This window comes from Sorex araneus, chromosome 2 (assembly GCF_027595985.1).
Source record: "Sorex araneus isolate mSorAra2 chromosome 2, mSorAra2.pri, whole genome shotgun sequence".
NCBI classification, from domain to species: domain Eukaryota; kingdom Metazoa; phylum Chordata; class Mammalia; order Eulipotyphla; family Soricidae; genus Sorex; species Sorex araneus.
The window spans coordinates 40,026,726-40,053,503 of NC_073303.1; the positions used below are offsets into that span (position 1 = coordinate 40,026,726).

General features: G+C 45.4%; 1 protein-coding gene across 2 annotated transcripts in view; it reads left to right on the forward strand.

Annotated features, from left to right (window-relative positions):
• Nucleotides 1–26,778, forward strand: part of SPESP1 (sperm equatorial segment protein 1) — a 113,971-nt gene extending 87,193 nt beyond the window's left edge. Inside the window, exons 1-2 of one of the 2 annotated variants that reach the window (XM_055125359.1) lie at nucleotides 4,397–4,592; nucleotides 24,637–26,778. In XM_055125359.1, the coding sequence (XP_054981334.1) occupies nucleotides 4,523–4,592; nucleotides 24,637–25,664 (1,098 nt within the window). In that variant the 5' untranslated portion in view covers nucleotides 4,397–4,522 and the 3' untranslated portion in view covers nucleotides 25,665–26,778. Of the gene's footprint in view, nucleotides 1–4,396; nucleotides 4,593–24,636 lie in introns of those variants that run through there. The other variant, XM_055125360.1, reaches the window with a different exon arrangement.

Genomic DNA, 26,778 nt, shown 5'->3' on the forward strand with positions numbered 1-26,778 from the left:
TTATAAGCAAATTTCATGACTTCATCTCTCCTAACAGCTGCATAGTATTCCATTGTGTAGATGTACCAAAGTTTCTTTAACCAGTGTCTGTTCTCTGGTTGGGTTGTTTCCAGATTCTGGCTATTGTGAACAGTGCTGCAATAAGCATACAGGTGCAGGTATCATTTCTACTGAGAATTGCTAATTTCTAAGAAGCCTTGCGTATGTGAGTCCCTGAGTTTGATTACTGGAATTGCCATATACGCACTCGCACACACACATTCATACACACTCACCCACACAGTCACATCCTCACACACCGACACAAACATTCACACATTCACACTCACACATTTATACACACATGAGAAAAGTAAACTCATCTCTCAGAATATCCCTTTGCCCGATCTTCCTTCTGCTGTAGAAGGAAGCTCTGCTGTTTCCTTCCAGCTCCTCTTTCTATTTCTCCTGAGAGTTTAACTGTTCTAATCTGAGACAAGTGCAGTAAACTGACCCCTGATTTCTTTCTTTTCCTTTGGAGGGGCCACACCCACAGGTGCTCAGGGATTACCTGTGGCTCAGCACTGAGGGATCATTCCTGACACGGCTTAGGGAATCACATGGGTGGAACCTGGGTTGGATGCATTCAAGGCAAACTCCCTATCCACTTTGCTATCTCTCCAGCTTGTTTTCTTTTTGATTTTTGACTTCCTAAGTGGTACCAAGGGGACTCAGAGGCCACCCTAAGGCAGTACCTCATTCAGTGCCTGCGTCTGAGGATGCGGCATTTCTATGCCCTGCGATTCTGGGGACCACCAACACTACTCACAGGTGCTTGGGGGCCTCTCGATCACACCCATAAGTTCTCAGCAGTTTCCAGGGCTACATCCAGTGATACTTGGAGTGGGTGTGGTGGGGACGGCATGTGGATTTAGGGATCTAATCAGTGTCAGAAACTTTCAAGGCAGGGGCCCTAACCTGTTCTTGGTCCCTGACCCTAATCAGTGATATTGTGTTTGTATGGGCCATACCTAGGGAAGGTTCCTTATTCTCTCTCTTTCTCCTGCTCCTCCTCTTCTCCCCCCTCCCCTTCCCCACCCTCTCCCCTTCTTCCTTCCTTCCTTCCTTCCTTCCTTCCTTCCTTCCTTCCTTCCTTCCTTCCTTCCTTCCTTCCTTCCTCCCTCCCTCCCTCCCTCCCTCCCTCCCTCCCTCCCTCCCTCCCTCTCTCTCTCTCTCTCTCTCTTTCTTTCTTTCTTTCTTTCTTTCTTTCTTTCTTTCTTTCTTTCTTTCTTTCTTTCTTTCTTTCTTTATTTCCTTTGAAAGATGTGAGGGGAGGGAAAGGGAAAGGTGTGTGTTCAAGAGAGAACACGGGCTTCTTCTCCAGAGTGTAAATAGGCAAGGGGGGAGTAAAAAGAGACAAAAAAGTGAAGTATGTATTAAGGGAGAACATTAGCTTGCAGAGCAAGCCTGGTCACTGAGTTTTTGGTCTTGTTTTTTTGTTTGGGGGTCATACCCGACAATGCTCAGGGGATACTCTTGGCTCCATGCTCAGGAACCACCCCAGAGGTGCTCAGGGGATGTCATGGATTGAACTTGGTTCAGCCGTGTGAAGGCAAATGCCCTCCCCTCTGTGCTATCATTCAGCCCCCCATCACTGACTTCTTAATGGTGGAATGAAAGGTTATCAGGCATGGCAGCCTAGAGTGAATGGACCTAAAGAAATACTTCACATATAACCCATGGCAATGTGATTGTTCCCTCAAATTAGATATATTTTATGAGATCACTTTATTATTTATCTAATATTCTCCAATTAAATGCACACAACTTGACATTCTCTTATTCATATTTTCAACTCATTGTTATATTATATTCTAGATTATCCAATATGTTATACTAGGCCGTAGCCCCATTGGTATTATATTTCACAGTATTATGTTCAGACTTTCTCCTTCCTTCCCACGGGACCCCAGGTTTGCTCCCACACACCCCCTCCCCTCAGTGTACCACCTTGTCAGGAACCTTTTAAACTTTGACAACCTTACTTTTTGCGTTGGTGCCTCCACAGTGTCCCCAGCTCTCTCCAGGTCCCTACTGAGGTCCCGCTGCCCGTGGCACAGACCTCTCCAGGAAGGGGGAATCTCATGCTCATCTCCAGAGAACGCTGTTGAAACAGGATTTATCATTCCTTCCTCACTCTCCGTGCTGCTGTTCCTCATCTCATATGCCAAGCGCCTAAGCAAGAAACGTGAGCATCGTATCCTCTCATTCAATCTCCTACCTTGTAGGTTTAACTCCAGATATTTCTCCAATGCCCCCTGTCCTCTGCCACCGTGGGCTAACATCCCAATTGTTCCAGGTCTGGGTTGCAGAGCAATCTCCTAATTTCTTTTTTTTTTTTTTGCTTTTTGGGCCACACCCAGCGATGCTCAGGGGTTACTCCTGGCTTTGCACTCAGGAATTGTTCCTGGCAGTGCTTGGGGGACCATATGGGATGCTGGGAATCGAACCTGGGTCAGCCGAGTGCAAGGCAAACACCCTACCCGCTGTGCTATTGCTCCAGCCCCTCTCCTAATTTCTGACTTCTGATTTTCCATCTATTCAACTCCTTCTGGGGCTGGAGTGATAACACAGCAGGTAGGGTGCTTGCCTTCCACGCGGCCGACCCGGGTTCGATTCCCAGCACCCCATATGGTCCCCTGTGCACCTCCAGGGGTAATGCCTGAGTGCATGAGCCAGAAATAACCCCTGTGCATCGCCGGGTGTGACCCAAAAAGCAATAAATAAATATTCAACTCCTTTTTTTTTCTTTTTGTGTCACACCCAGTGATGCTCAGGGGTTACTCCTGGCTCTGCACTCAGGAATCTCTCCTGGAGGTGCTTGGGGGACCATATGGGATGCCGGGGATCGAACCCAGGTTGGCCGCGTGCAAGGCAAATACCTTACCTGCTGTACTATCGCTCTGGCCCCTCAACTCCTTTTTTTTTTTTTTAGTTTTTGGGTCACACCCGGCGATGCACAGGGGTCACTCCTGGCTCATGCACTCAGGAATTACTCCTGGCGGTGCTCGGGGGACCATATGGGATGCTGGGATTCAAACCCGGGTCGGCCGCGTGCAAGGCAAATGCCCTACCCGCTGTGCTATCACTCCAGCCCCTTCAACTCCTTTTTGATGCTGCAAAAAGAGCGTGCTTTTAATAATGCATATCTGATTCCACCATTCCTAGCCCCAAACCCTAGAGTATTGCCGGTACTCCAGGGTGAAACCTGAACCTTATCCTTTTTAACATGGAGGTATGGGTGTTTGTGAATGAAATAAACCAACCCCAAACACCACGCAGTAGAAATGGTTCATTGGGGGATACAGTTTTACAAATTTTATCACATGTAGAAAATGAGGACACCACAACTGTCTTCCAGAAAGTCTGTCCCTTTGGTCGTGCCATCATGTCCCTAAATTGACAATATATTTATTCTCCGTACTGGGCTCTCTGTTTATGGCCCACACTTGGCTGTGTTCAGGGTTTACTTCTGGCTCTGTACTCAGGGATCACTCCTGCCCAGACTCTGGGGACCCTATGCGGTTCCGGGTACAGAAGGCCGGCCCAGCCATATGCCAGGCGAGACCTACTTTTGTGCTATCTCGACGACCCTCCTTAGTCTTCAAAGAAAAAAGAAATGTGGAGTATAATCTTTTGAGACTGGCAAAGAATTTCAGTTCGGAGGCCGGAGTGGGTAGGGTGTTGGCCTTGCATGCCCTGGCCCTTTAATTCCCCAGCGTCAGATATAGTCCCCGGGGCCCACCAGGGGTGATTCCTGGGCGTAGAGCCAGGAGTAAGCCCCGAGTACAGCCCAGTGCGGCCCGAAAATCTAAATAAGTAAATAAATAAATTTTCACTTAAAACACTAAGATAAATCCAGCCCCTTTAAAGCAGTGGACGCCTGAGCAAATTCCTCTCCCCTTCAATTCCAACAGCGACTTTGCTAGAGTATTTTCAGCAAAGTACTTGGAGCTCCAAGCTCACTTCACTAGGTCCTCTGGTGTACACACTGGTGTCTTGTGTGCCGAGGCCCTGTACAGTGCTCCTTAGAGTCCGGCGGGCGCCCCCCTCCCCCGACCATGCCCGGCCAGGCCTTTGTCTCTTCCAGGCATCAGCACAGAACCGTGTTTCAGGCGGCTACAGGTTCCCTGCACTGGCCCAGTCACGACACCCGCCAGGCCTCACCCGCCAAGGCCGGGCCCGGGGAGCTGCTGCGCTCACCTGGACAGGCACTGTACACAGCCTAGAACTGGTCTGGGGGGGGGGGGGGGGGCCTGCACACGGCCCAAAGGGGGCGGGGCCCTTGCACACGGCCCGGAAGGGGAGGGCCCTGGACCCTCGCGCCCCGCCCCCCGGCCGCGCCTGCGCGCTGGCACAACCGTTGTGGGGCGCCCGGGGCCCTGAGGTCGGGCCGTGGCCTGCCGACGTCCTCCCGTGGGCCCTGAGGTCTCCGGCCTGTGGCCCCAGGTCGTTCCCGTCGCATGGCGGAGAGCTGCGGACGATGCCTGTGAAGTCCGTGGTCGTGCTGGCCGCGCTGCTGCTGCTGCCTTCGCCCGCGCCGGCCCCTCGGAGTGAGTGTCCGACCCGCGGGGCCGCCGGGCCCTGTCCGAGGTGCTGCCCGCGCCCCGCGCCCTGCTGCGCCCCGACGCCGCGCGGCTCTGCGCGCCCCGGGCCCGTCCGGCGACTCGGCTGGCCGGGCCGGGTCCCCCGGGAGGGCGCAGAGACTCCCGCGGGGCCGCCTTCGGTCTCGACGGTGACCCCGTGCTACACGCGCGCCCCGTGGTGCCGAGCGTGGGTTTGATCTCACTTGATTTCACACTCAACCCCCGCGCGTCTCCCGTCACCCGGTGTCCCCGGAGAAAGCGTGTCTGCCGCAAGCAGAGCCAGGAGCCGCGGGGTGCGGGCCCATCCATGCGCAGGGCGCACCCACGGGGCGAGGCGGGGTGTGGGTCCGGGCGCAGGGCGCACCCACGGAGCGTGACGGAGTGCGGGTCCCGGCGCAGGGCGCACCCACGGAGCGTGACGGGGTGCGGGTCCCGGCGCAGTGTGCACCCACGGGGCGTAGTTGGGTCCGGGTCCCGGTGCACCGCGCACTCAGGGGACGTGGCGGGGTGCGGGCCGCGGCGCAGGACTCACACACGGGGCGTGCGGGGTGCGGATCAGTGCGCAGGGCGCACCCACGGAGCGTTGCGGGGTGCAGGTCCCAGCGCAGTGTGCACCCACGAGGCGTGGCGGGATCCGGGTCCTGGTGCACCGCGCACTCACGGGGCGTTGGCGGGGTGCAGGTCCCGGCGCAGAGCGCACCCACGGGGCGTGGCGGGGTGCGGGCCGCGGCGCAGGACTCACCCACGGGGCGTGGCGGGGTGCTGGTCAATGCGCAGGGCGCACCCACGGAGCGTGGCGGGGTGCGGGTTCCGGCGCAGTGTGCACCCATGGGGCGTGGTGGGGTCCGGGTCCCGGTGCACCGCGCACTCAGGGGGCGTGGCGGGGTGCGGGCCGCGGCGCAGGGTGCACCCACGGGGCGTGGTGGGGTGCGGGCCACGGCGCAGGGCGCACCCACGGAGCGTGGCGGGGTGCAGCCTTCAGAGGGCAGACGGCGCTGCTCCCGCCGCGGGGCCGAGTTCAGGGCCGCTAACACTGACCGAAAGTCACTGGGGTCCCAGGCGCGCTCACCCGGAGTGACCGTCTCCGGTGCCACCGCCACTGCGCCCGCTGCAGAACATAACTGCGAGTTTGCCAAAGCGGCGAGTGTGAGAAAGGCTCCGAAGCGCTTGCTCGCTTGCAGCGCCTTTTTGGAATTGGTGTCGGGGAAGGGACTTGCGTGAATCTTCGGCATCTGATCGTTGGCTCGAAGGTCCACAGAAAGGCAGGGGAGTAGCCGCCGCCCTTATCCAAATCCATTGACAAGCAGACTCAGAGGAAAAACCCTTCCTTTGACCTCAGGTACACGGGAAGGTAAGAAGCACCCTGTCCGTCCGGTGCTGCAGGTTCATTTGATACTGTTTCAGGGTTCCAGGCTGCTGCAGTTGGATCCGAGGATCCGGCACCCATCACTACTGCTCAGAGTAGTGAAGAGCTCTAAAGCGCACTCAGACATAACCTTTGTACCTACCAGTGATTGAGCTCTTGGGTATATGTTGTTCTAGGTACGTGATTTCTTTCAGGTTTATTCATATTGAATATTATAAGATTTATATCATTTGCCAAATTTGGGAAATTTTCAGTCACTATTATTGAAAAATTTTTTTCAGACTCACCCTATTTCTTTTCTTTTTTCAGGGTTTGGGTGAGATGGATGTTGTTAGACCTTTTTGTTAGTCTCACTGTCCCAGAGGCTCATACCATTTTCTCTGTTGTCTAGATTTTGTAATTACTATTGTTCTAGCTTCAATTTCACTGATTCTTTTCTCTGTAATGTCAGTTCTGCTGTTAATCTGTTCCTTGCGTTTTTTCTCCTTTGTAAATGTTTATTTTAGCTTTAAAATTTCAATTTCTGAAAATATTTCTTTGCAGAGATTTTCTTTATTCACATGTTTCACATCTGTTTATATTTCTTCTTATGACTGGTTTTAAATGCTAGGTACTTCTAATATCTTTGTTATCTCAGTGTTGGAATTTGTGTAAATTTTTATTAATTAAATTAAGAATTTTTGTGAAAATCTTAAGATCAGTATCTTTTGATCAAAAATGTAGACATTTTGAGTATTATATTGTGAGACTCTGAATCTCATTTAAATCTATTGTGGATTTTTTTTTATATAATGTAGGAGTACTGCTATTTATTCAGCCATTGATTAAGGTGATTGGATTGAGCATGAGCTCCACATTACTTTTTTTTATTCTGGATGTTAATTTTATTTTATTATTGTTTTCCCCAGCCCTTTTTTTTTTTTTGATTCACCATGAGATACAGATACAAAGCTTTCATGTTTGAGCTTCGGTCATACAATCATCAAACACTCATCATATCACCAGTGCACATTTTCCACCACCAAAACCCCCAATTTTCCCACACACACACACTGTTCCAAACCGTCCCCTGCCTGTATGGCAGACAATTTCCCCCATACTCTCTCTCTACTTTGGTTGCATTCGATATTTCGACACCAGTCTCACCACCACTCAAACCTGCCAAAAAGGCAGTGCTAGACAATTTGTTTTGTATTGCTTGTTATGGATAGAATATAATGCCCAGGAAATTCTGTGTCGTTCTCTTCCAGGAGCTTTAGTTCATAGTCTTTGGGTCTTAATCGTTGATGAGATTATATGGTGCCTGGGGCAGTTTGTGGGTGTGACTGCCAACCTTCTAGAAAACTGGGGACCTGGGTGGAGGAGGCCCAGTCCTGATCCAAGCAGGCTTGGAGATCTCAGTCATGGGTTCCCGCATCCCTGGGTTTTCCTGCCAATCTGCTCTTTGTTGAGGTTCATCCCCTTCTTGGGTGAGGCTCGTCTGAGTGTGTGGAGTGTGGTCTTGGGCATGGCGGAGATTGGGTTCTGGAGGTTTTTGGATGACAGGGTTCTGCTTGCAGTGGGGAGGGAAACTCAACCTGCCCCCTCCAAGGTGCCTGGGTAAAGACAGCCTGGTGCAGGGTCAGGACATTCTGTGGCGCTCTCTTCCAGGAGCTTTAGTTTATAGTCTCTGGGTCTTGGTCATTGATGAGATTTCATGGCACCGGGGGCAGTTTGTGGATGTGACTGCCAAGCTACTGGAAAACTGGGGACCTGGGGGGAGGAGTCCAGCCCTGATCCAAGTGGGCCTGGAGCTATCAGTCACAGGTTCCCGCCTACCTCCACGCTACAGGCCCTAACTGCGTCTTTTGATCTCTTTTGAGATTTATGAGTCTCTGAAATAAGGCCAACAAATGATATATAGCTGAGCTGGAGGTGGTTTGTGGGTGTGTCTCCCACATACCTAACTTTTGGTCGTTTAATTTCTTGGTAAACTTGGTCCCAAGTTGTTGGGGTCTGGCCAAAGGCATAGCAGCAATTTGGGGGTATCAGGAAGCTTGAAGGCACCATCAGGCTGCTGATACACTCGCCGCACAGGTACGGGCTCACCTGCTGGTGGAACCATACCCCCTCCATTATGAATTTAAATAGGCTCCAGATGCTACTTTCAGCAGGGGAACAGAATATTGCCTTTTTTAAAAAAAAAAAAACCGCAGGTTGGAAATAAAACTCTTAGCTCTACATTCTGTTTCTTTCCTATGGGAAAAAAGAAGTCTTTGGGACTGGAGTGATAGCACAGTGGGTAGGGCGTTTGCCTTTCACACGGCTGACCTGGGTTCAATTCCCACTATCCCAAATGCTTCCCTGAGCACTGCCATGAGTAACCCCTGAGTATCACTGGGTGTGACCAAAAAAAGAAAAGAAAAAAAGAAGTCTTCCTATTTACTAGTAGCATCTCTGTAGGATCTAGATAGAAGGACTGGGGCGCCTCGTTGACGACTTATGACAGTAGGATTCTGGATTCTTCAGTAAATCTTTGTTGCTGAGAGTAAGTAGGATTGCAGTGTTTTCTGTGATGTTTGATTGGAGCAGAGTGGCCATCTTTTAAGTTTTTGATCTTTGTAAGCTATTGCCTTCCTGGTCTTTTGACTATGAAGCTTTCCTTGGAGTTCATGTGTAATCTACGTCCATTGATGTTTCTGGGTTGCCAGCTTTTCCAGTCTTTAGTAGGGATTTGTGGGTGATAATGGCAAAAAGAAAACCCAAAGGATTCACCGCTGTGTGGTTCCTTGAGTTTTGAAGCTCTAGAATCTGCCCTATCCCTCCATCTTGTAATCCTGTTATGTTTGTTCGCACACACACAAAATGTCTAGGTTGTTTAATTTTACTGTAATAGCAAGAATAGCAAGAATATATATTTTCCTGGAATTTTAGAGTCATTGTTTCCATTTTATGTGGGACTTTGGGAATGGACAGTATGTTGTAGAAACAAAAAGGATACCAAAAGTAGAGCATACATGGAAATTATGTGATGATGTTTAATTGTAATTTTGGTAATAATATGCAAATTGGACTTACAGTGCTTTGCCTTTATTACTTTTCAGTTTGTGTATTGGAAAGGAGAGAGGTCTTAATGGACTATTTAAATGTGTATCTAAATAATTGACATACAATTTTATCTGAGGTGTGGTTCATAATACTCTAATTTAGAATAAATAAGTACAATATTTTGAGAGTGTTTTTAGCATTTTCATTTAACTTTTTATTTTTAAAAAAGTTTTTATTAAAGAGCCATGATTTACACAGTTACTGATAGTTGCGTCTTAGGCATAAAATTCAACACCAACCACTCCACCAGCGTCAACTTCCCTCCACCAGTGTTTCCAGACTCCCTTCCCTCACAGTCCCCACTGCACCCAGTCTGCCAACTTGACAGGCACATTACAGAGTTTCCGTGGGTGCTGCTTAGATCTCATGTTTTCGGTTCTGTTGAATCTGTATTTTGGATCTCTGGCTCTACCCCTCACTCATATCACTGGGATAACTGAAGCCCTGATGTGTGGTTTTTTGTTTTTTTGGTTATTTTTTGCTTTTTGGGTCACACCCGATGATGCACTCCTGGCTCTGCACTCAGGAATTACCCCTGGCGGTGCTCACGGGACCATATGGGATGCTGGGAATCGAACCCGGGTCGGCCGCGTGCAAGGCAAACTCCCTACCCGCTGTGCTATCGCTCCAGCCTCCCTGATGTCTGTTAACCCATTACTCCCTATTCTCTTCTGACCCCCCTGCCTTGATTTCTTTCCTTCTCTCTTAAACATTGGGATCTAAGCTTCCCCCTTTTACTACGATACATTTCCTCATCCAGACATCTGTATTCCACAGATAAATGAGATCATCCTATATCTGTCTTTCTTCCTCTGGTTTACTTCACTCAACATGTTATCTTCCACTTCCAATCATGTTGCAGCAAATTGTATGATTTCATTGCTCCTTGCAGCCAGCTGCGTAGTGTTCCATTGTGTATATATGTATGTGTATATATGTACATAAATAACCAACATGTATATCTTGATACACACATCTTCATAAACCATCTGTCATTTGACATCTATGTTGATTCCATGTCTTGGATATTGCACTAAGTGCAGTGATGAATAATGGTAGACGTGGTATACATATGTCCTATTGATAGTGTTTTTCTGTCATGGGGATAGGTGTCCCAAAGTGGAGTTTCTGGGTCATATGACAGTTCAATTCTAAGTTTACTGAGAACTCACCATAGTGTTTTCCACAGGGATTGTACTGTTCAGCATTCCCACCAGCAGTGGATAAAATTTCCTTTTTCACCACATCCCTGCCAAGACAGAGCCTCCCTACTATTTTTGATTTGTGCTGTTCTCACTAGTGTGAGATGGTTTCTCATTGTCCTCTTGATTTAGACTTCTCTAATGATAAGTGATGCTGACCATTTTTTTCATGTGCCTGCTGGCCACCCACCTGTCTCACTCTGAGTGAGAAGTGTCTGTTCATTTCCTCTCCCCGTTTGTTGTTAGGGTTTTAAATTTTCTCTTTGTTGATCTTTTTGAGTAATTTATATATCATGAATATCAAACCATTATCTGATGTGTATTGATTGCAAATATTTTTCTCATTGATAGATAACTTTTAGTTTTAGCCTATGGTTGTTTTTGTTGTTGTTGTTGGGGAGGGGTTGTTTGTTTGTTTGTTTTTTGGTTGGTTGGTTGGTTTTTGCCCTGCAGAAGCTCTTTAACTTTATGTAGTCCCATTTGCCAATGGTATCAGACCCTTCAGGTCCAAATCCTGAGCGTTCAGCTTTTATTTTCCTCAACATACTTCATAGTTTCTAGCCAGATCTCAAGGTCTTTGATCTACTTTGAATTGACTTTTGTGTGATATGTAAGATATGGATTGAGCTTTAGTTTCTTACATGTGTTATCCAGTTGTCCTAGCACCATTTGTTGATGAGGTAATCTTTACTCTATTCCATGTTCTCAGCTCCCTTATCAAAAAATTAACTGCTCATATATATGGGGTTTTGTCGTATGGTATGCGATTGATCAGAGGTTTTATTCTAGTACCATGCAGTTTTGATCACTATATAGCTTTATAATGCAGTTCCAAATTAGGTAATGAAATATATCCCAGTTTCTTATTTTTCAGTATAGTTCTGACTGTTTGTGTTCTTTTCTGATTCCATACAAACTTTATTATTGATTTTTCTAGATCCTGGAAGAATGTTGTCTGAAATTGGGTGGGGATTGCATTGAGTCTATATTATAGCTTAGGTAGGACAGTCATTTTAATAATATTTATTCTTGCAATCCATGAGCATGGTATATTTTTCTACTTTCTAAGGTCTCTTCTAGCTCTTTCCTAAGTTATTTAAGTTAAGTTATCACAGTATAGATCTCACATCTTTTGTTAAGCTGACTCCTAGATGCTTGATGTTTTGGAATACTACCTTAAATGAGATAGACTCCTTGATTGCTTCCTCCTCTTCATTCTTTGTACATAAAAATATAACTGATTTTTGTATATTGACTTTGTATCCAGCCACTTTGTTGTGTTGGTTTATTGTTTCTAGGAGCTTTTTGTGGATTCTCAGAGTCATCTATGTATACTATCGTGTCATCTTCAAGTAGTGATATTTTGAATTCTCCTTATCCTATTTGGATCCCTTTGATTTGTTTTTCTTGCCTTATTGCTACAGTCAGGACTTCTAATACTATGTTAAATTGAAGTAGAGATTTTATTTTATTTTATTTATTTATTTATTTTGCTTTTTGGGTCACATCTGGCGATGCACAGGGGTTACTCCTGGCTCTGCACTCAGGAATTACCCCTGGCGGTGCTCAGGGGACCATATGGGATGCTGGGATTTGAACCCGGGTCGGCCGCGTGCAAGGCAAACACCCTACCCGCTGTGCTATCTCTCCAGCCCCCGAGATTTTATTTTAAAGGGCAGTTAACTAATGTGTCTTACTGGCAACATCCTTTTCAATGTTTAAGCCATTTGGTATCAGACTTCAAGAATTTAATTTTTGATTTTGGGCCACACCTGGCAGTGCTCAGGGGCTACTCCTGTTGCAGTCTTGGTTGTCACTCCCAGTGTTGCACTGGTACCCCGAGGTAGCAGAAATTGAGCCTAGGTCTCCTTCATGAAATACATGAACTCTATGAGTCATCTCTCTGACCTAAGTTTTCTTCTTTTAAAACTTTTTAGAAAAATACCTGTTACTCATTTTTTTCTTTTTGGGTCACACCCGGTGATGCACAGGGGTTACTCCTAGCTCTGCACTCAGGAATTACTCCTGGCGGTGCTTGGGGATGCTGGGAATCGAACCCAGGTCAGCTACATGCAAGGCAAACGCCCTACCTAAACGTGCTATCGTTCCAGCCCCAACTGTTACTCATTTTAAAATACTTTGTTTACAGGCCTATAATCACTGTATCACTGTATTATTGCCATCCGTTCGTTGTTCATCGATTTGCTTGAGTGGGCACCACTAAGAGACGTCTCCATTCGTCCTAGCCCTGAGATTTTAGCAGCCTCTCTTTGCTCGTCCTTCCCAATGGTGCCGCGTTGGAGGCTCTTTCAGGGTCAGGGGAATGAGACCCATCATTGTTACAGTTTTTGGCATATCAAATACGCCACGGGGAGCCTTCCAGGCTCTGTCGTGTGGGCAGGATACTCTCAGCAGCTTGCTGAGAGGGAGAACTAGACAATTAGAGGTCATGGTCACACGTTTCCAGGAGATTTGTTTTATAGTCTCTGGATCTTGGCCGTTGATGGGATTACACAGGCCGAGGACGATTTGTGGGTGTGACTTCCAAACTACTGGAAAAAGGGGATCTGGGTAGAGGAGGCCCAGTCTGAATCCAAGCAGGCTTGGAGATTCCGAGGATATTTATCCTCGGAATAAGTTTATAAATTTATAAATATATCCAATATTTATAAATATTCCAAGGATATTTCCCCTCTCAGCTGGCATGGGGTAAAAGCTTAGTTCACAGTCTGGAGACATGGCTGCAAGCACTTGCTGGGACCAGGAGTAATGTAGCTGGCTCTGGATCTTGGTCGTTCAGCAGCAAAGCGGCCGTGCAAAAGCATGGCCACCCAGGTCAAATCTTGGCAGAGTGCGAGCCGGTATCGGCCCCAGCCCGATATTTATTTATTTATTTATTTTATTAATTATATGAATTATTTATTTATATTTATTATTATATTTATAAATCCAATATATTTAAAAATATTGGATATTTACAAATATCCAGTTGTCCCACACACCTGGGTTTCTCTGCAAATTTCTTCGTGCATGAGGCTTGTCCAAGCATGTGGAGAGTGATCTTGAGCATGCTTGTGGCTGGGTTTCAGAGGTCTTCGGCTTCTGGGGTTCTCCTCGGGGCAGGGAGGGAAACTTAATCCACCCCTCTTTGAGGGGCCCCAGTGAAGACAGCCAGGCTCGGGGGCAGGAGATTCTGCCTATAATACTGTTAGGAATTATAATACAATTAGTGTCAAAATACAACTAATGTTAAGAAATATCAGACAATTGCAGCATTTAGAACTATTGGGGCTGGAGTGATACCATAGTGATACCATACCATTTGCCTTGCATGCGGCCGACCCGGGTTCGATTCCTAGCATCCCATATGATCCTCTGAGCACCGCCAGGGGTAATTCCTGAGTGCAAAGCCAGGAGTAACTCCTGTGCATCACCGGGTGTGACCCAAAAAGAATAAAAAACGCTATAATAGAGGAGATGGAGACATAGTATAGTTAGTGAGGCACTTGCCTTGCACGCAGCTAAACTGGGTTTGATTTGGCAGTGTATATGGCCCCCTGAGACCCACCAGGAGTGATCCCTGAGCACAGAGCCAGGTGTAATCCCTGAACACCACTGGGTGTTGTTCCCCCAAAGGAAAAGAAACAAACTATAATAGATATTTTAAATTAATTTTTAATTGAGGTATCATATTTTATGATAGTATTGAACTCATGGGGCCAGAATAAGTGGGTAGAACAATTGTCTTGCATGCGGCCAACCTGAGTTCGATCCTCGGCATCCTATATGGTTTCCCAGGCACTGCCAGAAGCAATTCCTGAGTGCAGAATCAATAGTGAGCTTTGTGCATTCCTGGGTATAGCCAAAAACAAACAAACAAAATAGTATTGAAGTCATTATTTTGTGACTACATCAGTTCTCCATCATTTAGTGCTTCAAGATCTTCCTGTGTAGATGGCGTTTTATTTTTATTGACTGAGGTTCTGTTGGGCTGGAGCCATAGCACAGCGGTTGGGCGTTCGCCTTTCAAGCGGCCGACCCATGTTCTATTCCTCCGCCCCTCTCGGAGAGCCCGGCGAGCTACCGAGAGTATGGAGCCCGCACGGCAGAGCCTGGCAAGCTACCCGTGCGTATTGGATATGCCAAAAACAGTAACAATAAGTCTCAATGAGAGACGTTACTGGTGCCCTCTCGAACAAATTGATGAGCAACAGGACGACAGTGACAGTGACAGGGGCTGGAGAGATAGTGTAGCACTGAGGGTGTTTGCTTTGCATCTAACCAATCTGGGTTCATTCCCTGGCATTCCACCTGAGCACTGTCAAAAACCAAACCAAACCAAAACCCAAAAATTAATTCAAACTAGTTCTAAATGTAGGAGCCAAAATTTTAAAATTCTTAGGTGAAAGTAGCTGTAAGTCCTTATGTTCTCAGATTTGGCGATTATTTCTTAGAGATCACGTGAAAAACACAAGCAGCAGAAGACGAAAAAATGGATGAATTGAGTGCATAAAACTTTAGTTCTAACAAATGGTAACATTAAGAAAGTAGGGGAAAAAACAACTCATAGAGTAGGAGAAAAGACTTAGTAAAGAAATGTTTTTGGTTTTTTCTTTTGATTTGGGGCCACAGGGTTTACTCCTAGCTCTATATATACTCAGAAATTACTCCTGGTGATGCTCAGGGACCACATAGAATGCCAGGGACTGAACCCAGCCCCCTGCAGAAAAGCACCTTAACCTGCTGTACTGTCTCTCCAGCCCTATAAGGAATTCTTTTTTTTTTTCTTTTTGGGTCACACCCGGCAATGCACAGGGGTTACTCCTGGCTCTGCACTCAGGAATTACTCCTGGCGGTGCTCAGGGGACCATATGGGATGCTGGGATTCGAACCCGGGTTGGCCGCGTGCAAAGCAAATGCCCTACCCGCTGTGCTATCTCTCCAGCCCCCCCATAAGGAATTCTTTCTTTCTTTCTTTCTTTCTTTCTTTCTTTCTTTCTTTCTTTCTTTCTTTCTTTCTTTCTTTCTTTCTTTCTTTCTTTCTTTCTTTCTTTCTTTTTCTTTCTTTCTTTCTTCCTTTCTTTCGTCCTTCTTTCCTCTCTTCTTCCTCCCTACTTCCCTCCCTCTCTCCCATCCTTCCCCCACCTTTTTGTTTTTGGGTCACACTGACAGTGCTCAGGGACTTTTCCTGGCTCCGTGCAGAGAGATGACAGTGCTCAGAGCACCACTACCTGGGATTTGAACTGGGGTTAGTTGGAGAAAAGGCAAGCACCTTCCCACCTTCCCATTAGAGAAAAAGTTTGTATATTAATTATATTTTAATATTTATATGTTTTTATAGAGTTGTGTTTCAAGACAGTGAATGTGACTCAGTGGTAGAGTACATCACTTGAATGTGTGAGACTTGGAGTTTGTCCTCAGTACTATCAAAGCAAAAAAAAAAGTGAGCTGTATTCCTCCAGGACAATTTTATCATTATACTCATTGCTTTACAAGGATATGTGGGATATGTGTGCCATTTTGTTTTAGCCACACCTAGCAGTGTTCAGGGATTTCTCTTGGCTCTGTGCTCAGGGCTCCCTCCAGTGGTGCTCTGGGGACCATATGGTGCTGGAGATTGAATCTGGGGCTCCCATACCTCCAGCATAGTGAGCTCTCTCCTCAGCCCTGTGTGTCATCTTTCTATCAGATGGTTGTGTCGTTTTTGTAAGTGCTTTAAAGTCAGACATCTTCTGTTGGAATTGCATTTGGGGAGGGGGGAGGATCACATCTTGTGATGCTCTGGAGACCATAAATGGTTCTGGGATCAAATTGGAGTCATCTCTGTAAAAGTCTGTGTCTTACCCTTGTACTAGCTCTTCAATCCACCCATTTTTTTCTTTTTTGAAGTTTAAAATTTATACATATATACATATATATGTGTGTATATATATATACATATATATATTCTAGGGGGCTGAAGAGATAGTACAGGAGGTAAGGTTCCTCACCTTGCATGCAGGTGACCGAAGTTCGATATCCAGCACCCCATAAGAGCGTTAAGCACAGTCAGGAGTAATTCCTGAGTGCTGCTGGGAGTGCCCCTCCATAAAAGAAGAGTGCAAGTGAGGGCAGGGGAAGCAGAATTCCATCCCATTCCTTCCTGACGCTGCTGATTCCCTTGCTTTGGCTGCTGCTGCTGTCTCTCTGAGAACCAGTGGTCTCATGTGTTTGAAGTGCTGACACGCTTGCTTGTGGTGCTTTCACACTTTTTAGTTGTAGTTTTCACTGGGGAAGCGAGATTGCAAACTCTAGTTGTGGTGCTCACATACAAAAAATTACATCCAGTACTCACTGGGGGCCACACACTTTAGTTACGATGCTCACACACACGTGGGCTGTGTGTTCTGGAGACTAGGCTTGGTGTAGTGCTGGCAGGTCCAAAGAGCAGGGCTTCAGGGTTGAACTGGGGCGTGTACTCCAGCACTTGGAGTCAGGCTTTGGGCCTTATACTTGCCGGGCAGCTTAGTAGAGGACCTTATGTTTTCTTAAGGGGGCCGTCACTATATTTGGTTGTTCATTAACTGATATATTCCGACTTAAATATTATAAAATACAGGGGCTAGAGAGGGCTGGAGCGATAGTGCAGTAGGTAGGGCATTCGCCTTGCACGCGGCCAACCCGGGTTTGATTCCCAGCATCCCATATGGTCCCCTGAGCACCGCCAGGGGTAATTCCTGAGTGCAGAGCCAGGAGTGACCCCTGTGCAGCGCCAGGTATGACCCAGAAGGCAAAAAAAAAAAATTGCAAATCAGTCCTGAACTAGGTCAATAAGAAATATGTAGATGTTTTAGGGGACAAAACAAGAGGTGGGAAGCATTTTGGGGGGAGGGGGTTAAAATTTGATAGTAGTACGATAAAGACTAAACAAGGGCTAGATGACAGGCAGGGTGCTGCTGTTAGCCAGCCATGAGCAGGCTTTTTTGTGTTACCCGAGTAACCACATAATAGAATAATGAGTGCTTCGGGTTCTTTTAGGAATAAACTACCATTAATATCTCCTTTTCCTGATCTTTGACACTAACCTTATTATAACCTAGTTATTCTATTTCAAGAAGAGACAAGATAAATTACTGAAAATGGAATACTTTGCAGGCAGTAATCTAAATACAATATTTTAATAGTATTTAAGTCTTTGTAGATTTTAGACTTATTTATGAATAGTTGCCCAGAATTAAATATTTTCCAGGAGATATCTTTGAAAACATCTTATCTTGAAAACTTAAACATATATGCCAGTATAATTATAATAATGTTGCATACAGTGGCTGGAGCAATAGCACAGCAGGTAGGGCGTTTGCCTTGCACGCAGCCGACCCGGGTTCGATTCCCAGCATCCCATATGGTCCCCTGAGCACCGCCAGGGGTAACTCCTGAGTGCAGAGCCAGGAGTAACCCTTGTGCATTGCCAGGTGTGACCCAAAAACCAAAAAAAAAAAAAAAATGTTGCATACGGTTACAGACAACTTCAACTATTTTTTTTTCTGGGCTACACACAGTGACACTTAGAGACCACTCCTGACTCTGTGCTTAGGAGACTTGACTCCCAGAGATTGAACCTGGGCTTCCTGTATACAAAACATGTGCTTGGGGGCTGGAGAGATAGCACAGCGGGTAGGGCGTTTGCCTTGCACTCGGCTGACCCGGGTTCAAATCCCAGCATCCCATATGGTCCCCTGAGCATGGCCAGGGGTAATTCCTGAGTGCAGAGCCAGGAGTAACCCCTGTGCATTGCCAGGTGTGACCCAAAAAGCAAAAAAAAAAACAACATGTGCTTGGCCATTGAGTTATTGCTCTGGCCTAATTCAACTATTATTAACACATATCACGCTTAATTGTTGTCTCCATTTATATTCTTCTCCCATTTACTTCCTCATGTCTTGTCCCAATTTCTTGGGCCTGTGTTCTTTAGAAGTAAATTCCAGACACCATGTAATTTTGTCAATAAATTTTGTCAATAAATACCTCAATAAAGCACTAAAATATAAATTAAAAAAAAACAAATTTACAGCACTGTGAATTTAATACCTAAAAACCATAGCATCTTTTAATATTATCAAATCTCTGGTCAGTCTCTCTCCAAGTTTGCTTGATAACTAGGGGTTCGAATGAATAAGAATCATACATGTATTTCGTTGATACGTGTGCATTCAATTTTATTTTTTTGGCTTTGGGGTTGCACCCGGCAATGCTTAGGGGTTTACTCCTGCTCTGCTCTCAGAAACTACTTCATGATGGTGCTCAGGGGACTACATGGGTGGTCAGGAATTGAACTTGGGTCAGCCACATGCAATGCAAGTGCCCTACCCACTGTACTATCTCTCTAGCCCCTATTCAATCTTAATCTGTAGTTCTTCCTTCCTTATTTTTCTCTTTGCATCCAGTGACTAAAGTAGCTGAGCCATATGTCCTGCAGTTTTCCATGATCTAGTCTTGCTGATTACATTACCATGGTGTACTTTATATCTTCTTTTGCTGTGTATTTTGCAGTTAGACCTAGAGAGATCTGTTAGATTTAGGTGTTGGGGCTGGAGCGATAGTACAGCAGGTAGGACGTTTGCCTTGCATGCAGCCAACCCGGGTTCTATTCCCAGCATCCCATGTGGTCCCCCAAGCACCTCCAGGAGTAATTCCTGAGTGCATGAGCCAGGAGTGACCCCTGTACATCGCCGGGTGTGACCCAAAAAAAAGTAAAAAAAAAAAAAAAAGATTTAGGTTTGGCCATTTTTGCAAGACTGCTTAATAGCCGTATTGTGTTTTCCAGTACATAATGTTTGTGTACTTTTTATTATGTGGATAATTATTGATACTACTTTCAAAATGATCTTATTTTTATTGTAAATGGCCTCTTAATTTATTAGTAGCAATAGTTACAAGTTGAAACAGATTGAAACCTTTCTCTATCTTGAGTTGTTTTTCCATATGCAATTAGGTCTACTTTTGTATTTTCTGTTGTGTTCAATTTGTCTATCTTTTCACATGCAGTACATATTTTAATAGTAAGGACTTTATGTTTTTTTTTAATCTAGTAGGGCCAGTTCCTATTTTTATGTTTTCAATTATTTTTTCCAAATCAACTTTCATGCTATAGGAGCACATTAAATGTATAAATTAACAGAAAGACACTGACATTTAAACATCTTTGTCATGTTGAATCCCTTTTTTTTTGAGGATATTGTATCCCCATTTGTTGAAGCTTACATTATTTTCAGAGGATTTTTTATTATATTCTATATCAGTTTTTTTGCATATGTATGTGGCTTTATTCTAGATACTTTAAAATTTTTATTGTCTATATCATTTTTCTATGATCCAAAAACTTGGTGTCTCAAAACATCAGAAATGTATTCCCTTGGGGCTGGAGTGATAGCACAGCAGGTAGGGCGTTTGCCTTGCACGCGGCCAACCCAGGTTCGAATCCCAGCATCCCATATGATCTCCTGAGAGACCAAAAGCAAAGTATATTATATGGCCAAGGATAGATCAGAAATCCTGCTTTTATTTTTTTTATTTTATTTTTTTTTTCTGGTTTGCATAGTCTGCACGTTTAATCACTTTAAAACCTCTAACATTATCTCATGTCCATTAAATAGAACCAACAATGCTGGGCCTGTTTAAATTACAAGAAGGGGGAAAAAAACACTGTGCACCAACCCAGTATCTTACAAAACCTGCCGGGCTGGCCACGGGGCGGGGGTGGGAGGGCAGGGGTACCCCTGGGCAGGTGGCTGGGTACCCGGAAGGGAAGGAGAAAGAATAGGGGTTCCCAGACAGATGGGGGGGCCTGATTGTCCTCATGGGAGGGGTGCAGAAGGCACGTCAGAAGAGGGGGGCTTGGGGGGGACGACAGGTCAGGGCTTTCTCCACCAGGGCACAGTGTTGGAGGGGGCTCGGGCCACTCCTGCCCACCCCTGGCACTTGGAGAACCCACAAGCCCTTGGCACAACAAGCCCTGGCTGAAGCGCGGGCGACCGCCTGCCCCTCCCGGCGCTCCCCCTTTCCTGGGGCCTGCCTGCCCCTCCCAGAAGTGGGGCTCGACTCCTCTCACTCCTCAGCAACATTCTACAGCCCCCCGCACACACACCTCACGGCCAGGGCAGCTGGGGGGACAGCAGCACGGACTCTGGGCTTGGGGAGGTGGGTGGTCCCGCTGCTACCCCCTTAAAAAATACAAAACGAAACACACACACCCCCCAAGAAAAATTAGCATCTAAAGTGAAATCGTCACAGGAGTAATTCCTGAGTGTAGAACCAGGAGTAACCCCTGTGCATTGCCGGGTGTGACCCAAAAAGCAAAAAAAAAAAAAAAAAAAAGAAAGAAATGTATTCCCTCACACCAAAAGTTTAAAAGCAGTTTCACGTAGCTAAAATGAAGGTTTTGAGCATAGTTAGCTACATTTCCGATGGAAGCTTCAGGAAATAATATTTTTCTTGCATCTGGAATCTGCCAGCATTCCTTGTCCTGTGGGCACATCATTATAATCTCCTCTTTTCCTTCCTCCTTTATTGTATGTACCAAATCTGTGTGTCTCTGTCTTACAAGAACATTTGCTGTTGGTTTTAGAACTCATTTAAATATGAGTTTCCTCTGATACTTCCCTCTGTTAAGATCCTTAACTAATCCTATCTATGAAGATCTGTCCACTTCTTATTACTTAACATTTCAGGTCCAGGGATTAGCACTGATCTCTAGATGTCTGTATTCAGCATACTATGATTCTGTATTAAGATTTTGTTGCAAAAGTTTTTGTGTTAGATTTTTTTCTTACCAAAATAGCTTCTTCTTTGTTGTTTCTCTCCTAAGTGGTTTTAAAGTTGTGTGTTCATTTTTGTGTATTTATTTAATACTTGCTACTTTATATTAAATTCTTTTACTCTTGTTTGTTCGTATTTTGGGTTAGACCTCGAAGTGCTCTCCCAGCTGGGTGAAGGGATGCTGGTGGTGGTACCTGGGGACTGTGTGTTACTGGGGATGGGACACACATTTCGTGGACTGGTAGGGCTTGTGTTCCAGCCCACTGACCTATCTCTCTGGTCCCCTTTTACTCAAAAGAACTTCCCAAATGTTTTTTTGGGGAAGATTTTTAATTATGTTATTTGCACATGACAGTAATTTTACGTTTTACTTCCCAGTTTCCATACTTTCCTTGTCTAGTTCCATTGACTCATCTCTAAAATAATACTAGATAATAATGGAGATATCAGGTATCTTGATCTTATTTCCTGTCATACAGATACAGTAGATATAGGTAGCCTCAGTAGGTAATAATAAAATAAAGTAAAATAGATTTGTCTCCCACTGTTGCCAGAGAATCGGCCCAGGTTCAGGACTGATTTCAGAGACACCAGCAACTGAGTAATCTTGTCAAGTCCCAGTCACCACGAAGGCAAGATCTCTGGACGCTAAAGGGCTGGGGACAGACCTAATCCCTGCCCCGCCAAAGGGCCAGCACCCTACCCACCCATATATAGCGCCTGCCGCTGCCAGAGAATCAGCCCAGCTTCAGCACTGTTTAGAGAGACACCTGCAGCTGACCGTCCCAGCTCCAGAGCCCCCGAGGCAAACAGCCACGTATGTGGCCGTGCAACACATCCATACTTCACAGAGCCACAGCCCAGGAGAAACAAGAAAATTAGATGAGAAAATTGGGTATAAGCCCACTAAGCTCAGTGAGTGAAAGCAGGAGCACAGAGGGTGCAACTCGCTCAGTAAATCTCAGACCATGGCTTTAGCAACACCATTATGAGATGTGTAACTATGAAGCACATGAGCTAGCGCCTAAGGAAGCAGGTGGGGCAGGGCGTGGGAAACTAGTGGAGGTAAGCCCCGGTAAGTGGGACTGCTGTTGGGATACTGAGCCCGAGACAACCGTATTGTTAACAACTTTGTAAATCCCAGGGTTTAAAAAAGTTTAAAAAATTATAAAAGAAAAAACTTAAGTGAAATGATACATTTTCGATATTACATTGTTTTGAATTTAGTTTAATTGAAAATTCAGAGAAGTTATCTTGGTTTGAGTTTGTTGTTTTTGGTTTGGGGGCCACACCCAGTGGTCCTCAGGGCTTGTTCCTGACTGCACTGGGGGATCACTCAGAGGGTGAGGGATCGCTGTGTGGTGCCAGGGTTTGAACCCAGGGTGGTTGTGTGCAGTGTTGGTGTTTTATCCACTGTCCTGTCTTTCACATCCTAGAGAAGTTAATCAAAAAAAAAATTTTTTTATTAGGAAACTGATTTTCAGTTATTCATAGTTAGGCATGCAGCGTTCTAGCACCCATCCCCCCATGTCCTCGTTTTCGCCCACCCCACCCCCACCTGCTTTCTTGACCGGCACACTTTTTTTTTTTAAATAAATTTATTTATTTTTAATTAATGAATCACCATGAGGGTACAGTTACGGATTTATACACATCTGTGCTTATGCTTCCCCCATACAAAGTTCGGGAACCCATCCCTTCACCAGTGCCCATATTCCACCACCAGTAAACTCAGCATCCCTCCCATCCTCCCCAATCCCATCTCCCCCCCACCCCACCCTGTCACTGTGGCAGGGCATTCCCTTCTGTTCTCTCCCTCTAATTAGCTATTGTGGTTTGCAATAAAGGTGTTGAGTGGCCACTGTGCTCAGACTCTAGCCCTCATTCAGCCCGCAACTCCCTTCTCCCACATGGCCTTCGACTACATTATAGTTGGTGATCCCTTCTCTGAGTTGCCCTTTCCCCAGAATGTGAGGCCAGCCTCCTAGCCATGGAGTCAACCTCCTGGTAGTTGTTTCTACAATTCTTGGGTGTTAGTCTCCCACTCTGTTATTCTATATGTCATAGATGAGTGCAATCTTTCTATGTCTGTCTCTCTCTTTCTGACTCATTTCACTTAGCATGAAACTTTTCATGCCGATCCACTTAAATAAAAAATTTGTGACCTCCTTTTTTTCTAACAGCTGCATAGTATTCCATTGTATAGATGTACCAAAGTTTCCTCAACCAGTCATCCATTCTAGGGCATTCGGGTTTTTTCCAGATTCTGGCTATTGTAAACAGTGCTGCGATTAACATACATGTGCAGATGCCATTTCGATTATACTTTTTTGCCTCTCTGGGATATATTCCCAGCAGTGGTATTGCTGGGTCAAATGGGAGCTCAATTTCTAATTTTTTGAGAATCCTGACCGGCACACTTTTAAGTTTTATTTTTGTAGTTTGTACGCTTTCAGTATTGCTGGCTCTGTGTATAGCTATACTGCCCCCTCACCCCCCCTCTGCTCAGGACCCTTGCCCCCTGCCCTTGTTACTTCCTGCCCACCTCTTCTTACTTTCTCCTCTGTTTCTTTCCCTTCCTGTCCTCCTTCCTATACCCTAGGATCAAGTGTGATATAAGCATTACCCATAAGATAATTTTTAATGATATCTGTGTTTAATATCTGGCTCACAAAACGCATAAAATTGTCAAATGGCTCTTATGAGTGTGAACCTAATCCAACACACTACTGAGTTGGAGAACATTATCAGGATTTGTTTTAATAACTTGTCTAGTAAAACATGTTATATGAGAGAGCAAAAGCAGAACAATATACTAATAGTTGTATTAATGCATACCTTTATTTACTGAATCACCATGAGATAGTTTCAAAGCTTTCATGATTGAGTTTCAGTCATACAATGATCAAACACCCATTCCTCCACTAGTATATATTTTCCACCACCACTGTCCCCAGTATCCCTCCCGCCACCCCCATCCCACCCCACCCTCTGCCTTTATGGCAACTTCCTTCTTTATCTCTCTCTACTTTTGGGCATTATGGTTTGCAATACAAATACTGAGAGGCCATCGTGTTTGGTCCTTAGTCTACTTTCAGCACACATCTCCTATCCTGAGCAATCCTTCCAGCCATCACTGACTTGGTGGTCCCTTCTCTATCTCAGCTACCTTCTCCCCCAGCTCATGAGCCCGACTTCCAACCATGGAGCAAGCCTCCTGGCCCTTGTCTCTATTGTCCTTGGCTGTTAGTCTCATATTAGGTTATTTTATATTCCACAAATGAGTGCAGTCATTCTGTGTCTGTCCCTCTCTCTGATTTATTTCACTTAGTATGATAATAATGCATGCTTTTTTAATAACTTGTTCCACTAATCTTGTTCATATGTTTTATAAGACTGAAAATTAGTTTTAAGTAAGAGTTGACTATATTGGGTGCTATATTTCTTGGTTTATTATTCCAACTTTTAAATGATAGCATAAGAGGTAAATCTGGGCTAGTATCTTCTGTTGATGTGTCATATGATTATAAACATTACTTACTGTTTGATTGTTTCTCTTAAGGCATAACTGTGTCACCTGATGAAGAACAAAGCTTGAATCATTATGTAGAAGATTTACAGAACATGTTATTAAGTGTTCCCACTAAAGAGATCAATTCTGTCAAGGAATCAGAGTCTTCAAGTACTGCTCGGTCTCCAAGCCCTAAAATATCGAAACTAAATACTGCAACTACACATGGAGGTGTTTCAACAGCGAATGACAAATCAACCAGAGGTCATGCGACCACTGCCCTTACACCTGGCTTTCCACAGCAAGCAGGGAGGAAAAGACGTAAGACCACAGCGTTCTGGTCAGTTCGGCCCAACAATGTGTCTGTTGTTCTACGCACAGATGAGCCTTTTATTGAGAAGGAAGAGCCCGAGCCGGAGCCCGAGCCCGAGCCCAAGCCCGAGCCACAGCCGCAGCACAAGCCACAGCACAAGCCACAGCCACAGCCAAGTTCTACACCACGCGTCATCGAGTCGACCACCATTGTAGAGAGCATCTCTTCCGTGAGCACCCTCGACGTGGACACGGCCGCAGAGCTAGAGGATGTTCCTCAGCTGTCAGGAACTTACCTGTCGCCCGAGTCGCAGAGGCTGAGAAATGAAGAGATTTTGAAAAAAATTTCAAATCTTCGTTCGCAGGTGCGGCGGGTCCCTGTTTCTGAGAGCCTCCAGCCACAGTATAGGAAAGACATCATAGCCGCTCGAGAGCACTTAAAGCGGAGCCTCGCTCTGGCTGCCGCGGCAGAACGTCGGCTGCAAAGGATGTATGAATCTGAGGCAATACCTCTGGGACAAAGCAGTGATGAAAATGGAGACGTGGAAACTGTCATTAACGTGCTGTATAACGCGAGGTCTAAGTTATCTGAATATTTTGATATGAAGTCTATCCCACCAGAGATGAGAAGAAAAGCTACTGTAGTAATAAATACACTGAAAAAAATATTATGTGTAAGTCAAGTAGAAACTCAAAATCTTATTAAGAAGTTATTAAGCAACAATATGCAAATTTTAAACATACTTGAGGTGCCATCACAAAGTTGATTTAAGCAAACTGTGCATTGATTCACAGGAGAACTAAACTTACTGGAGAGTCCGAGTTTGTAAAAATGATATTTTCTATTGCGGCCCAATATGCTGCCATCTTCATGTGACATTTATTAAAGTCTACGCAATTTTTTCCTATGCCCTAAAATATAACAGTTTAAATCAGTTTGTGCGTGTGTCATCATTCTCATTAATTTCATGTTTATTTTAACTTTGGGGGAGCCTCCTAAATAGTTTAGGGGACCGCAGAGCCGCTCTTGGAGATACTCCGCCTGCTGGAGGCTGCGAGGGTCACCCTGGAGGTGCGCCGGGGACTTACAGGGCTTTGACCAGCATTGCCCGGGAGGGCACAGAGCCCTCGGAGCGGTCCTTGCACTGCAGGGCATGTGCCCCGATCCCTGGGCTGTCTCTAAGGAGGGTTATTTAAAGCATTGAGACCTACATGTATATATGTGTGTGTTTATATACATATATATGTATGTATAGTGACATATGTGGTTTTCAGTAATTACATGGAAAGGGAGATACATGGCATTAGTTAGTCCTTCAGAGATCTGAGTTATCTTTCTAAGTAACATATTTGGAACTTGTGTCAGGATTCTTTCCTTGGGTATGCCTTTCCTTTGAAATGCAGATGACACATTAAGTTACTTTGTTTATAAGTACTTCTGGGGTAAGAATTGTAACATGGATTTGGGGGTGGTGGCCCAGGGGCATTTGGTGCCACACCTGGTGGTGCTCAGGGGCTACTCCTCGTGGCGGTCAATGGTCATTCCTGGCAGTGTTCACAGAGACTGTGTGTGGTGCTGGGGCCTAACAGATGCTAGCCCACGCAAGGCAAGAGCCGTAACCCCTGGGCCCTTTTTCTGCCCACTGTAACCCAGATTTATAACGAATTCTTTTTATTTCTTCTTTTTGCTTGTTTAAACATATATACATGGAAACCAAATATTTGACAAATATTTGGTCAAATATGATGCTTATTTTTAAAATTTTTTATTAAATCACTGAGATAAACAGCTATAAAGTTGTCTATGATTTGGTTTCAGTCGTACAATATTCCAACACCCATCCCTTCACGAGTATATTTCCCCATTTCCCATCGCCAGTG